Below are 16,025 nucleotides of genomic sequence, written 5' to 3'. Positions count from 1 at the left end.
ATTTTATATTCCTGAACATAGTTTAGAACCTTTAAACATTTTTTTCAAGTATAGCAGTTTTTGTTTTAAATCTCGGCGTCTAGTAATTGCATCGTAACATTGAAATCACCTTTATAATAAGTGTGGGATTCATAGGAAATCCTAGGTCCTCCGTCAGGGAGGAGTAAATTCTTTACTCCTAATTAGGGTTCAGGCTTACGGAAAAAGTTGAATAAACTTATAATAAATAGTATCACATACTTTTGACATACTCGAACTTTATAGGCTACTTTATTAATGGGATTGTTAATAAGAACTAATGTAATATTTTCCTCATAAACCTTAATCAATACATTATTGTCATTATTATTGATAAATATTAAAAATATGAAACATTAATTGGGAGATCTGATGAATAATTTTGCACCCGGGCTGAACTCAACTAACAGCGGCCCTGCGAAATCCAGAACTATTAACTTTTCCAAATTATAACATAGCTTTATCTTACCTTGATAAAATAATGTGATAATTGTGGTAAATAGTTAAAACTTTACACTACACAAAACACTATCATGAACACACTTGGTAGTTTAAAGTAAGATAGTGACACTGTAAGCGCGCGCTAGTTCATTCTATACTAAAATTTTCGAAAAATTGATTTATAAAAGCCGCTTTTTACTATGAAATTTACGAATAGTTTTCAGATATTAAAAAAGCATTTAATAATACTTAAATTGGTCTCTTATTTTAGGTTCCGTACACTTTCATATAATATTAAGAGTGCTATATCTAGGTTAAATTTTAAAGAGTCTAATTCTAAAAAAATTTGGGAATTTAAAACATAAATTTATACTGTGTAGGAAAATACACTTTTTGAAAAATTGATTGAAATTTTCGATCAACCCCATATCATCAATTTGATTTTTGGTTACTTTTTTCTAGCTAGCGCCACCTATTGAGGGTGATAGTAACTATAAATCAACCGCTATCTGTTACTGGTTTAGAGAACTAATTGCAAAAGCTGAACCAAGTTTTTATACTGAAATTTCACACGGGTGCTAGTTATATACTCTGTGGTCCTGATTGGATTGGAGAGTTGTCCAAATGGGTTAATTTCTGTTTACTTCATTAAATATTGATAGTTTTAAGTATTCAATTTAATCCCGTTTATTTTTTCAAAATAACCAAGTTATTTTACGTTTAATTCCTTTTTGTATTTCCTAAATTTGTTAGGTGAATAATTATATGATGATAGGTAAACATTGAATACGTCAAAATCGAGAAATAAGTGCAAGACAATTGTAATTGTGTTTTAGTTTTATAATTATTTGCTTTCCCATATTTAAATGATTTTCTTCATTTTGTTTAGATGGAAAGTGAAGGTAGTAATATGTAGGGTTAAGTGAGTGAGAGTTTAAAAATGAATAACATCCTATTATTAAACAAGAAAAATCAGGCAAGTTACTTTTATTTATTTTCCTTACTTTTGTTATCTCCTATTACATTCTCATTCAAGTTTAAATATTACATTAATTTATTTTTTAGTATTGTGATAAAAATATTAGTGGTATTTACTTCCTTATAGTAGTTTTTATTGCTAGTATGTAGGGTACTGAACTGTTAAAAAAATTCAGAACTTAAGGAAATTAATATCTTAACTTGAGTAATTTTTAACTTAAAATGGTTTTCATACTTGGTTGACTGTTATGCTCCAGTTGGGCTCCATATTATTCATGCTAGATGGTGAATTATTGCAACTATCTATTGTAAGGGAAAGCTGTTCTTACATAAATTTGTTGTGCTTTGTAAGTTTATTATTGTTTTTAAAATAAGTATTTGAATAAGTTGGTAATTTTTGATCTTACAGGGAGACATAATGTTATGACAGAGGGGATATAAATCATCGTCATTCCAAATGTCTTCAACTAATTCTTCTATTGATGGTGTCACCACCTCAGGTATAATATTTATTCACTTAAAGTTACTGTTAATAATTCTGCATCTGTTTATCTAAATGGACAGCTAACTTAAAAATAATTTGTTGTAGACACTCTGACTCGTAGCTACTCTGTATCCACTGCTGATAGAGTTCGGGATAACATTCCAACAAGAGATTATGATGGTCTTAAAACACAATGTGACAAGGCCATGCATGAATTACAAGTGTTGAGAAGGTATACATGCATAATATTTTCTGTTCAGATTTATTAATATGACTTATAACTGATGAATTAATTTCTTTACTTTCAGGCAACATAGTGAAACTGTCCGAAGATGTGAACATACAATGAAGGAACTTGAGTATTATAGGGGCCAACATCACGCTGCAATGGCCCAACTAGAATCCGCTGCTCAAGAGTCATCATCACTACGCACTAAATATGGGGAATTAGTTTCAGATTTAAGATCTAGTCAACAGGTAAATTTAAGAAGTTATCTAGTTTAAAAAGAAATTAAGTTCTAGATGGGACTAGACCTCTTTGTTATAGTTTCTGACTAATGATATTTTGAAACTAATATTTTAGCTGTATATATTCTACTATAACAATCTGACAGTTTTATGGAATGATTAGTACTTCAGTGTTGTTTTATGCTCATATATGTTCTAATCTACTTTATTTAATGAAAGGTTTTATGACACTCACTTTTATTGTTCAAGATTTAATTTACTTGTCATTTCTGTCTTTTTGTATTGTGTGGCCATTTTTGTTGTTTTATTATTAAATAAGCACTTGACCCTGTTTTTAAGATTATGTCATTTTAAACTACTAACCTCATGCCAAGTGGATATGACCTCTGTGAAAATCAATAGTACTTTGACATTTCATATAACTGGTTTAATTGCATTGATATATCAAATGACTTTGTTTTGATTCATTATTTTAAATGTATTTGATCACATCTTAGATTAATTAGTTTTAATGAGATTGGTCTGTTTTGATTCTTTGACTCTTGTTTCATTGTGATACGTACGATTGTTTGTAAATTTTATAGATAAAATTAACATAAATCTTAAAGTTAGATTTTTTTATGACTAGAAATATTTATATGGTTTTTCTTCTTTGGTTTCTTTTCATTTAGTATGTTTAATTTATGTAAGTTGATTATGTGCTGTTTCACTTTTTGGTTTGTCAAATTTAGGAAGGAGAAAATGGAAATAGTGACGCCATGAATCAGTTATATCTTACAACTTTATCAAAATATGAAACAATAAAAGAAGAATATGAAAGTTTAAGGAAACGTTATGATGATCTTATTGCTTCTCATTCTTCAGCTGTGGATAAATTGGAGCTGTCTCAGGTATTTATGTCCAAGTTCAATTATGCCATTGTTTTGTTTGTTTCTGTTTTCTCTGATCTTCTTAGAAATGTTGTAGTTCTTTAACAATAATAAATTAGCTTTCCTTATTCAGTGCTAATGCAGTTTTCCTTATCTGTTTTGTACATCATGAATAACAGTTTAAATTTAAAAATTATTATTTGCAGCTATAATTTCGGAGATTATTAAATCTGTAGTCAAAGCTAATAGTTTTTTAAATGCAATAGTATTTGATTGACTCAAATGATTGTGTAGTGGAATTTATAGTACATTAATCTTTAGAATGTGTGGCCCAAAACATGTTCCTATTATTAGATTAGAAAGATTTTTAATATTAGGTCCTGACTTCTAAAGTATCATCAGTATATACCCATTATTTAAATAAACAAACCATTCAGTTGTTGATAATATTGTACATGAAATTAATATTTTTCAGGTTATCAAGTTCTCTTTTACTATCATAATTGCCTCTTAAAGGCAGTTTACTGACTTTTGTTGACTTACTAACTTATTTCTTCTGAACATGTATTTATGTAATTTTATTACATTGGTTGTATATCAATTACAATTATATTACATAAAGGTGCTATGTTTTGTTAATGAAATCATTAACCCCCCCTCTCTCTTGATCAACTTGGGGTTAAATTTAAAGATTGCTTTATTTTCATTATTTCCTGAGTGTAATATTTAACACCCTTTTGATCAAAATTTAGTTTAATTGTTTAACAATTTGTTATTAACTTTATAATTTTATTCCCTTGTAAATTTAAATACTTAAGGTTATAATTAGACTCATATAAAAGTATTTACTGTTTAGATGTTTTATAAATATGTTATACTCTTTAATTAACAATGGTTATGAAGTTTTAAACAAATACATACAAGCACAATTTTTAATACCTCTCATGATCGTTATCATAACTGGCTAAAATTTTGTTTTTATAATAGTCAATTGATTATTTATTGTAATTTTGTTCTCATTAATTAGAATTAAATCATTTTAGTAGCCTATAAATACAAACTGTGAGAGATAAAATTGAAAAATATTCTTGAAAAAATATATTTTATTTTATTTCTTAATTTTTTTATTTACATTGTTAACGATTACTTTATCAATAACAGGATTAAATGATAAGTGGAGTTTTTCCTCACCTTTTGTTGTTTTAGATAATACTTTGATAACATTATTTGATAAAATTTCATACTTAACAAGGCATGCTATTCCTGTCTAATTTTGTTTATGTGATGTATGTAAATGTTACTTTATTTTATAATTTTTAAAATTATTTTACAAAATAAATTTTAATTTTTAGGAGGAAGTTGCTCGTATCAAAAAACAGTGTGATGAAATGGTTACTGAAAGAAATCAAGCTATAAGAGAAAGAAATGGTTTGAAACAGCAGTGTACTGCTGCCATAAGACAATGGGATATTGCTCTCCGGGAGCGAAATGAATATCAGGAAGCTCTTGCTAAGGTATTTACTCATCATTTCCATTATTCTTTTATTTGATTTGTTGTGAATATATTTATATGATAACCTATTTATTAATATTGGATTAAAATTAACCTATTTTGATATTGTTGACCAATTTTTTTTCTCTTGGCTAAAACAAATTTAAGTATCAAATTTAGTAAAGTACTTTGGGATCAGGCCCTTCTTAGAAGGTGGTAATTTGTTCTGTTGGACTGGAGATTAGTTAGTGCTAATCTTCTTTCATATGGTTCTTTAAGATGGTTATAAGATTTTTAAATTTGCTCATCATGCTTACAATAGTTATTGTTTTTAATAAACAGTTTATTTCTCCTAATCAGAACTTACTCCTTTAGTACAAAAATGCAAAATGTTTTTAAAAACTTACTTTCAACCATTTTTGATTTTAAAAATTATTCAGGTTCAACAACAACATGAGGAAGCAGTTAAAGAAATTAATCAGGCTATGGCTGTTAGGATGAAAGCTAGCAAAGATCTGAAGCGACTGACTGAGGAAAGGAACGCTGCTATGCAGGAGTACTCACTTATCATGTCGGAACGAGACACTGTTCATAAAGAAATGGAAAAGCTTTCTGAGGATTTATCCCAAGCATTCAAGAAAAATAAGGCTGTGGAATCAGAAAATAAAGACCTTTTAGAAGAAGTAAAAATTAATACTTATTATTAATTTATTTAAAATCTAATAAACATGTAATTTAAATATACTTATGAAAATATATACTATTGAACTGATTGTTTAAAAATTATGGGTTTGTTATTATGGCATTAGTACTGATGGCATAATTATTTTACTTGTTTAGATTTACTATTTATTTCTTATTATACTTCATATACGAAGTGACATTCACTAAATTCATAGAAATTATGTTAAAAGTATGCTTATAGGAATTGTATTCTTAAAGTTTGAAGAAAAAAAAAATAAGACTTACTTTTTGATGTGATTAATACAGAATACTTTCTATATATTTATGTCTAACCTCCTCAATAAGAGAATATTGTATATTGAATTTGCTTGGTAGTGTTTAATTGTATATATTAACATCAAATTTACTGGTTAGTCTTAAAATATATGCATATACCAAACATAGACACACAATTTTTGTGAAATTTTATTATTATTTATTGTTAATTTTTATTTATGATTTCAGAAAAAAACATTATCTTATCAAGTTGAAACACTAAAACGAGAAATAGCATCAGCACTCCATGACAGGGACAAGGCATTAAAGGAGTGTAATGATTTGCGGGAGAAGTTTGGGGAGTTTACAGCCAAAGAAGAATCTCAAAGAGACAGTTTAAAATCACGATATGATTTCTCATGTCGGGAAAGGTAGTGTTTTGCTGATTTATTGTTATTACAATGAATATTCAGGATGGGTGGAAAAAAAAATGTATACAAAAAATGGTTAACTAGGTTAACTTTTGTTTAATAGAAATGCATTTCACAATTTGAATTAGTAATTTCTTGGTCATATGTCTTTGAAAAGTAAAAACAGTTTATATCATATTGTATGGTAATTTGTAATAATCTGTTGCTTAAAGCTTACCATCAGACAGCCTGTTGTAATTAAAACCTTGCTTGAAAAAAAGCTTCATATGCTTATATAAATCCTTATTCTATTAACGTTCAAAAAACTAAAATACTGGAAGATCACTGATTGACCGTGTATATTATTATTAAATGGAATATGGTCCGGGTGTGGTAAAAAAAAAATCAAATAGCAATAACTATTTTAATGAGCCAACGTTTCGCCCCACATTACAGGGCTTCGTCAGGGCTAAAAAAGATACAATCACTTAACTTAAGTAAAAAAAAAAAATAAAATAAAAAAAGCCTTTTTTTAGCTCTGACGAAACCCTACAACATGGCGCAAAACGTTGGCTCATTAAAATAGTTGTCACTATTTGAGTTTGTTTTTTTTTACCGCACCCGGACCATATTCCATTTATTAAAACTAAAATATTTGATGGAACTTTTATTTAAAGATATTTGATAAATATGATTTGATAAAAGCAAACATTTATAAACATAAGTAAATTTTTATCAACCCACAGTTTTTCATTATTTTCTTTATCCAGACAAATTAAAACTATTTTAAGATTATGAAAGTTTGAAAATATTTTGAGAATTTCGTTAAATAGATTTTCCTAATGGTTGAAATTGATTTCAACAACTTAGTCAAGAATTGCATAAGCTTGCTGCATTTTTCATTGCCACAATTTTAATATTAATTATTTTAGTAGAAGTAGTTATATTTTAATTAATTAAAGGTGTTTTAAGTGTAAAAAAATAAAAATGGTTTTATCCTATATTACTTTTTATTTGTCATTTATCTAATAATATTATTACTTTTAAAAAAATAATAAAAGAATAAATTGACTTGTGAGACCATTGCTGCTACAGTAACCTTTTCAGGTGTGTCGTGTTTAAGGCCAATTTGATTTAATCATATTTTATTGTGACAAATATGGCATGTAAACAAACTTATCTAAAAAGATAAGTATGTTGGTATTGTTAGACATAAGAGTTAACTTGTATTTGGCAGTCGTGTTGATAAATTTGATATTAAAATGTTGTTGGATTATAGAAAAAAATACTGTAAATTTTGTGAAACTACTAGAGAAAAACAATATTTCAGGTTGTGAGCCCTATTATCTAACCCCTGATTCAATAGCAGTTTATTTGTTTTTATGATGTTTTTTTATATATTCTATTCATTTCGTAAAACTGATTGATTGTTTTAAGTATAATTATTTAACTATTAAAATGATTTTGCAAACCTGAATTGAAATAATGAAAACATTTTGGTTATTATAACCCACTTTATTCTTTTTGAATATGGATTGAGAAATTATTTTTTATACATCTACTTTGTAATTTTTTTAGGGATGCAGGGCGGAAAGACTTAAGAGAAGTGCAATCAAGTTCTATGGACCTGTTTGGAAAATGCCAGAAAGAACGAATGGACAACCTAGACCAAGCTAATCAGGAAATAGATAGGCTCAGGAAACATGCGGACAAGGCCCAACAAGAATTACAAGGTAAAAGAAAATAAACTATTATCAATATCTTCCCTAAAAACTGATATTTTAATTTAAATCTAATGTTGTTATACTGTAAAGGTTTGACACAGTTCAATTAAAAGAAGATTTTTCTTGTAATAAATTTAGAGGAAAAAAAACAAGGATACTTTTATGTTGAGAACTATATTATGTAGGTGGAGAGTATATTCTGTTATTTTTCGAACAGTTCTGTTAAAACACAAAGGTACTTGTGGCTGGCTACATGAAACCAATGCACTATATTGCCAATAGATAACATTAATATTTCCATTGTCCATATATTTATTTTTTGTAATCTCAGCATAGTTTTATTTATTTGAATACTAATTAGGTATCGATGGACCACAAATCTCTAAAATTCTATTTTATGTTAATATTTTTCTTTTGACTGTTTCTGTGATTTCTATTAGATTTAGTTGTAACTCTCATTAGTGTTCAATATATTCTTAAAATTCCCTTTAGTTGATTACTAAACTGTCTTCTAGACGATGACTGGGAATAAATGCTTCCATAATTATTGATTCCATTATCATTTTATAATGTTTATTACAGAGGCCTTACAAGAAGCAGAAGTATGCAAGAGAAGAAGAGATTGGGCCTTCAGTGAGAGAGATAAGATCGTGCTCGAGAGGGAAAGTATTCGTACTCTTTGTGATAAGTTGAGGAAGGAAAGGGATCGTGCTGTGTCGGAGCTAGCTGAGGCCCTTAGGGACTCAGATGATATTAAAAAACAGAGGAATGAAACTTCTAAACAGCTCAAAGTTCTCAAGTAAGTTAGATGGTTTATTTTACTTTGTCTGGTGATATCACTTTAAAAAGTATAATCTCTGTTATATATGGGTGTTTCTGGAGAGTGTTGTTCATTCATAAATTTGAAATCAAGTTTTATGAAGCTTTCTCTTTTTTAGGGAAAAAATGGAGGCCCAATTAGAAAAGGAAAACAGGATGGTTCAGCTTCATACTGTTAGTCATAACTATAGCCACGACTCCGCAATTGACACTGATATGCAGGAATGGGATACTGAAATGCTTAGTATAGATTTAGTGAGTGATGCATTTCCTATTATACACTCCTTCATTTATATCCTATTATTTCGTTGAATTATTAAAATTTTAAATAATTTTGCTTGAAGAAATGCTTTCTTTTACGTACTATATTTTTGTTGAAATTGATCACAAGTAGGTAAATTATTGGATTTTTGGGTTGGCAAAACTATTGAAAGAATCAAAAAGGGCTAAATAAAAATATTAGTTTTGTCAACCATATGTCCATTTATGTATACATTCGGGTTGATTTTTGTTATTAAACGGTGATGGCAAAAAAATCTAGAAATTATTAAATTAAAAGGGTTAAAATGTTCAAAGTCATTTTTCAAACAATGATTTATTGACTATGAGGTTGAATTGTAATTAGCTGTAGCTTATTTACCAGTCTCATTAGAGTTTTTGGTTTTTTCTCACACCTGAAATAAGCCATACTTTATTTGGAAGAAACATTTATAAATTTTGATCTTATTCAAAGTTATATGTATAGTAAACCATCAAAAGGTCATTTTTAATGTTGAATTTTGTTTATATTTTATTTGTGTTTTAAAAATGTATTTATTATTAATTTATAGAATGGTATCAGTGCGACTGATGACTTGGGAATAGAACTAGTGGGGGGAAGAGATGATCCTCATTATCCCAACGACAATGGTATCTATGTATCTTCGATTGCCAAAGGGAGTGTAGCGGATGGAAAATTGAAGTAATTGTGAACAAGTTAATTTTTTCAATATATAGAAAATATTGTACTGTCTAACATAATTGTTTTTGTTTTCATTTATAGACCTAATGACTGCATAGTACGGGTAAATAATAAAGACTGTAGTAATGTTAGTAAAAGATTTGTTTTGGAAGCAATAAAGTCAAGCGGCAGCACTGTAATAATGGTTGTGAGGAGGCGGCGACTTTTTACTACCCAGGTTTGTTATCGCTTCTGATTCTTTACAAAGATAAATTTTATTTTAAAAAAAACTTACAAAAAATTTTGTTAAAAAATCTTGTTTCAGTTTGATTGTGGTTATATCAAAATATTTCCAGTCATTTTGTGTATTTAGTTAAGTCTCCGAATTCGGTTCTATTTGGTTATAAAAGTTTTGTGAAGTTGAGTAATTTCATTTTTAAAATTTTTATAGTATTTAGAAAATGTTCTTTGAGAAGTCTCTGAAGCAGGGACACATTTAATATTATATTTTTTGTGATTTGGATTTTTATAACTAGTCTCATTTAGTCAAGAGAGTAAAATTAGGAAGTGACAAAACACAATTGAAAAACTATTGATTTTTATTTAGATAAATCAAAGTGAAATTTAATTTGTTAATCTAACAAGGAAACTACAAATCATCAATCCTTTTATCAAGGAGTCTTAAGAATTTAACAGTCTAATGTGATGTATTGCTTTCATAGAAATGATTCCCACCATTCCTCCTTACTCACTTCCCTTTTATCTCTTCAGTTTGCTGGGGAGCAGAAAAACATTAAAAATTTGTTTAATCCAAAATGTTTCAGTGATTCCTTCATCTTAGAATTAAAAAAAAATCCAGTGAACTATCTTTTAGCAAAGGTTGATAAGTACTTTTTTTTTCCAATTTTAGGTTGTTTTTTAAAACTTTTTAATTAGGGATGGATGGGAGTAATTAAAGTTTTAGGTATGCAGAATAAATATAGGAATATTTTTTTTATCTCTTTTTTTCTTTTAACTGGTGGTAAATGTCCGGATTGGTTTGGGGGCAATTTCGTTTTTATTTTATTTAGAAGAAGACCCTGTTAATTTTCGAAGAATTTCCTATTCAATTTAAGAATCTGGCAATTTTAACTTAAAAAAATAATATTCTTATCTCATAAAAAAGTATTTATTTTTTGCAATTAAGTTGTCTATATTATAAAAAATGATGTCTTCTCTTGTCTGATAAAATCAAAAGGTGTTGACTGTTACCATCAACAGAATGGAGACATTGAAAATTTAACAATTAAATGTTAATATTATGAAAAATGTTTAAAAAAGTTTATTAATATTAATAGAGTGGAGAAAACATTATTATTTTGATGATAAAAGAAAATGTTCTGTATGTAAAAAGTTATAATTTACTTCATAAGTCTAAATTAAAAATTATTTACAATTTATAAATAATTCCTTTGGAATATGCGAATATTGAGACCTTTAAATTGCATATTAATGCATTATTTTGATAACTAACATGTATTTAATCATTTGTCTGTAAAATGAATATTTTTAATTTTTGGATTATAAATTTAAATTATTTTGGTTAAGAAACCAGAACAATATAGTTTGGATAAAACAAATGCTTATTGCAATACATTTAGAGCTAGCAATATATCACATCTGTTAGAACTTGTAAAATGTGTTATTTATGTATATAAAGAGGATTAATTTTTTAAAGACTTATAGAGACAGCAAAGTGACGATAATAAGAAAAAAGACGCTAATTTATTTTGTTGTGTTAGCTAGTGCACACATTGATCTAGGGATCCAGTCATTTCTTTCTCAGAATTTACACTGGCCTGAAAAAATTAACTTGTATTGAATATACAGTTTAATATGCAATTACTACAATATATTTAAACCTTTTTAATTATTAAATTACAGCTGCAGTTGAAGAACTATGATCATGGTCTGACTTTAGAAGCAGGTATCTTTATAAGCAAAATTTCACCAGGGTCCTTAGCTGCTAGGGAAGGAAATTTAGCTGTTGGTGATAGAGTTATAAGTGTAAGTATTTCTTATACATTAAGCATTGTTATTTATTTTTCTGGTCAAACGAAATCTATTATCTCCCTAGACATTATGTAACACATTTTAAAGTAATTGTAGTGTCATGACCAACCTTATTATTTAAGGCTTAAACATTCTGTATTTGCTCATAAACAGGCCGACACCCTCTACTCCTCAATTTTGAAAATAGTTTTCAAGGCATGTGGGAAGTATAATTTAAAATACAGCAAAACTTCCACTTAACAGACAACCTTGTAAGAAAAAAATGTGTATAATACAATTTTTATTCTGTTAAAAAAAAAAAATCATTCTAGGGAAATCTTCTCTTAACCATTGTTCTGCATGATGCATATATATATTTTTTTTGTTCAGGAATTCTTTAGAAATTTCTTGTTGCTTGTTGCATTGATTCTTCATATTTTACAATTCTATAAAGATTTTTTCAGACTTATGAGTTAGCACTGCCTGATAAAAATGGCAATTAAAATCAAAATAATTAAGAAACCAGGAAGCTTCAGTAATAAAGCTATTCAATGAGGATAATAAAAGAAAGATGATGTTAGAGTATCTGGAGAAAAGGGAATGATTTAGAAATCAGTCTGAGGCATAACAAGAGCACTAGTTACAGAAAATATATTGTTAGAAGGCTCTGGGATTAGTATGTACTAATTAAATTAAGCTGGTAAATTGAAAATTGATTCTATAGAACAACATAGTAAGCAAAGAATTTGGAGTAATTTGGAGTGGGCTCCAGAGAACATTCTCTCTGTTGACTCCTGCATTTCTCTTATTTATGCCATCCTAATTCAGCGTTAGAATTCATTAATTTCTAATTCTCATCATCAGTCTACTCCTTGTTTACTGGCCTATATCTGAACTTTTTTTTCCCATTCTGTATGTGAGATTGTTGAATATGATTGTTTTCCAATATATCTTATTTTCATTTCATTTAATCATGTAACTTTTTTTTTTAATACATCAGAAATTATTTTCTTTTAAAAGGCCGACCCTTTGAGCTTGGCCAGGTTCTACCGTTGATATATGTATATATTTTTGGTACAAAGTATATCTTGTTTAGAACCTTTGATTGTTACAGATTAACAACAAGAGCGTAGAAGGCCTGATGAGCTCGAGGGAAGCAATGAGCATTCTCAACGAACCTAATGATGTTCTTGTTATCCAGACCCTGAAATGCTCTAGCAACAGTGTGGCCTATACTGGCAAGCAGTCGAACGCTGCTACTCAGACACAGTCTCAAGAAATGCAATCTTCCCCACCCGTCTACCGTCCTAATCCTCTCTCCAATTTGCCATCAGGTATGTTATCAATTTTTTAGTACAAATGTCATTGATTTTATTTAGGCCTTAAATTTGATTAATTTGAAAATTTAAATTAATTTTTATTTTAATTAGCAATTGTACAAATCTCCGTAAATATATAATAGACTGCTTATATTTTATTAGGTAATGAAAGAAATAAGCAGTTATGCATTGCAAAATCTTTATTAAATGAAGTCAGATCGTGATCAATTTTACTAGTTTTATTTTCTTTTTCTTTATGTAAACATATTATATGATGTTTTCACCACTTTTGAATCAAATTTTTAAAGCTCATTTTTCAGTTATTTTTTGCTAACTTTAGTAACGTGGGCCACTTAGAATTAGGTTCTATATTAAACATTTTGCAGTTATGTGTATTCACAGTTTACTATAATTTTGGAAATATAATTTTTTCTATCTCGACCCCGGCCCTACCCAGGATTTATTCAAGCAAAAAATTATGCAATACTCACTCACAATGGGCTGCAGTACTATCCCGGGCATTTGTAAGGCCTGTTAGCCAATGGGTGGCACTCACAAAAATAGGCGTGGGAGTGACGGACCCACCCTATGAAAACCACATCAGGAAACGCGCGATGTATTACTTAAGTACATCGCGCGAGGCCTTGTACGTCCATGGTCTGTCGCCCCAATGAAAAAAAAAATTTTTTTTCTATCACTTTGATAGTTGAAAAAATTAATTTTTTGTCCTAATTAAGACCCATTGTTTGTCTTGTCAGAAATTAAAGATTTTCTAGTATCCAAAGGCTGTGATGATGGTAATTACAATTTATTGTTAATTTGTGGGTATAATAAAATTAGTATTTACAAATTTAATCTAATTTTTTGGATAGGTGCTGTTCTATTTGAATATTTTACCAGTTTTAGTAATTCTATGTTTAAAAAAATTGACATGTGTTCGGACGTTTCATCAAGTGGGCCCTAGGAGTTAAGAAAAAATGAGCTAAAAAAACTGAATGCACTTAAAACATAATGTTAATGAGCAGTAAATTGTTATGAGATTTCCTTTATTACATAAATTGTATTTTTCTAGTGTTGTAATAAAATAAATTAATTATTCTTTTTTTTCTCTGGCTGTTTCTAGTTTTATGTCTAGTTGTTAATTTTTGAAAGTTACTTATGTCCATTATTATTCACTTCATGATTGTTATCATTTTAATAGGAAATTTAAATTTAATTCCCTTAAATACACTCAAGGATTGTGATTCATTGAAACCTAATCACATAAATATCTCAATTGAAGCATCATTGGATTTATTTCAGTCCACTTTTTTTTTTAAAAAATAATAATTTCACTCTTATTTTGTTTCATTTTCTGTCCATTATTTACACTCTTGATTGTAGTGGATTATTATAAATCTTCTGGAAAGTAATTATTTATTTATGTAAATTCTATTTTTCTGTAATTTTAACCCTGTAGAATCGAGTGGAGCTAATGGAGATTCTAAATGGGTGAGAGAAGTGAGAGAATCAGAAGAAAAGAAAAGGAACAGAAATTCTTCCCCTGTAACATTTGAGCAAGAGCGTGATGATGCTATCGCAGAGTTGGATAGTGTCATAGATAGCTATCACTCCAGAGGTGGAGGAACAGTACGACGGAGACCTAAATACCATGACAAGAACGGAGGCACCTGGCCTAAAGCTAGGTGTGCTACTTCATCAGTCATTTTTAACTATATTTTCTTACCATGTCAAAATTGTGGCTGATGACTAATAGTTTCTTAAAATTTTTCAGGGGTGGTCCTATAATTGAAGCAGGAACTGGTACTATATTGCATCCGAGGAAGAATAAGGAACGTCTCCCACTTTCTGTTCTCCTTACCAACCCACCCAATTATCCTTTACCACCTTGTTGTGAACCGCCCAATCGGAGGAACAACACCACCATTGATTTTTCCGTCAAGTCAGGTGATACATTAAACTTTTTATATTGTTTATATACTCTGTTTAAAACTTAGAGGAAGGGGGAAATTATCAACCTGGCTGAGTATAATAAAATTATTACTTTGGTACGTACCAATATGTATCTCTATTTTCTAGAGTTTAGGATTTAGTACTTTGTAGAGAAGTACTGTTACTAGGCCAACAGTTGTGCAAGGAGGTGATTTGGTCAGAATCATGCTTGACCACCAGATTTTTACCCAATTAAGGGTACCCAATTTAAGTGGCTGGGTGGACACCAGGAGGGCTCCAGAACCCACAGGAGTTCACTCACGGTTACAGTGTAACAGAAAACTATTTTCTTCCCAACCGTATTCGAACTCGGGTCCTAGGAGTTAGTAGCCACGAGCTTTACCCCGTGGCTACCACGCCCCCTTGTTCATTTAATGAGATTTTTATTTTGGGTGTCTTAGTTTGGAAATTATTTTATAATCAATATTTCAAATTATGAAATTTCTTCTTTTCTTAAAGATTTATCTGAGCTCCTCTTCAGTATGAATCCTGTATATGTCGTATGGTTATTTAAGTTGGATTTGTTGATTAAGTGGGCTGAATATAGACAATTTATTTAATTTTTAAGCTGTAATGTAACTCTTTCTCCTTTGATTTTTAGGTAACTTTGGGAAGGAACTCGACTACTATATGAAGAAGAAGGGAAGAACAGAAGTGAGCGACAGCCACATCAGGATCCACTCGCAGCTGTATGGCTCCCCTCATTACCCCTTCACGCCTTTTATCCATCCACACACTCACCCCCACTCACCTCCCCCTAGTTACCATGTACCATCTGATACCAGGTCTTTCAGTTTTGAACCCTCCTACAACCCTCTTCAGGTTAGCTCAAAGTTTTATTTATGTTTCTGTTTTCATCATCTTCAATTTTATAATGATGTGTTAGTTGTTGACTGTGGATAGGATATGGGAAGATGATTGAGGGTGTGGTGAGTAAAGGACACAAATAAGTAAGACTTAGTTTATTAGTGCCATTGTTTCGGTATGAATTCCAGGCCTTCATCAGGTCTAAGGACAAAAATAAAGAAAATGATCATAATGAATAAAAGGAAGTACAGAATAGAAAAAAAAAAGGACAGATAATGTAGGTTTACTAGTAGC

At 29.3% G+C, this 16,025-nt stretch overlaps 1 protein-coding gene across 5 annotated transcripts in view; it reads left to right on the top strand.

Annotated features, from left to right (window-relative positions):
* The first annotated feature begins 964 nt into the window (after positions 1 to 964).
* Positions 965 to 16,025, top strand: part of Dlg5 (Discs large 5) — a 31,232-nt gene continuing 16,171 nt past the window's right edge. For 2 of the 5 annotated variants that reach the window (XM_014424100.3, XM_014424097.3), the window contains exons 1-18: positions 1,021 to 1,435; positions 1,847 to 1,937; positions 2,027 to 2,153; positions 2,230 to 2,398; positions 3,121 to 3,279; positions 4,611 to 4,772; positions 5,191 to 5,433; positions 5,939 to 6,120; positions 7,678 to 7,832; positions 8,406 to 8,622; positions 8,762 to 8,897; positions 9,473 to 9,603; positions 9,685 to 9,820; positions 11,506 to 11,628; positions 12,728 to 12,947; positions 14,392 to 14,617; positions 14,707 to 14,879; positions 15,526 to 15,746. In XM_014424100.3, coding sequence (XP_014279586.1) covers positions 1,895 to 1,937; positions 2,027 to 2,153; positions 2,230 to 2,398; positions 3,121 to 3,279; positions 4,611 to 4,772; positions 5,191 to 5,433; positions 5,939 to 6,120; positions 7,678 to 7,832; positions 8,406 to 8,622; positions 8,762 to 8,897; positions 9,473 to 9,603; positions 9,685 to 9,820; positions 11,506 to 11,628; positions 12,728 to 12,947; positions 14,392 to 14,617; positions 14,707 to 14,879; positions 15,526 to 15,746 — 2,823 coding nt within the window. In that variant the 5' untranslated portion in view covers positions 1,021 to 1,435; positions 1,847 to 1,894. Of the gene's footprint in view, positions 1,436 to 1,846; positions 1,938 to 2,026; positions 2,154 to 2,229; positions 2,399 to 3,120; positions 3,280 to 4,482; positions 4,545 to 4,610; positions 4,773 to 5,190; positions 5,434 to 5,938; positions 6,121 to 7,677; positions 7,833 to 8,405; positions 8,623 to 8,761; positions 8,898 to 9,472; positions 9,604 to 9,684; positions 9,821 to 11,505; positions 11,629 to 12,727; positions 12,948 to 14,391; positions 14,618 to 14,706; positions 14,880 to 15,525; positions 15,747 to 16,025 lie in introns of those variants that run through there. The other 3 variants (XM_014424099.3, XM_014424098.3, XM_014424101.3) reach the window with 3 other exon arrangements.

Source organism: Halyomorpha halys, unplaced genomic scaffold (assembly GCF_000696795.3).
Source record: "Halyomorpha halys isolate HHAL.00 unplaced genomic scaffold, Hhal_1.1 Scaffold453.1, whole genome shotgun sequence".
Classification (NCBI taxonomy): Eukaryota; Metazoa; Arthropoda; class Insecta; order Hemiptera; family Pentatomidae; genus Halyomorpha; species Halyomorpha halys.
This window is presented reverse-complemented; position numbering and strand designations above follow the sequence as displayed.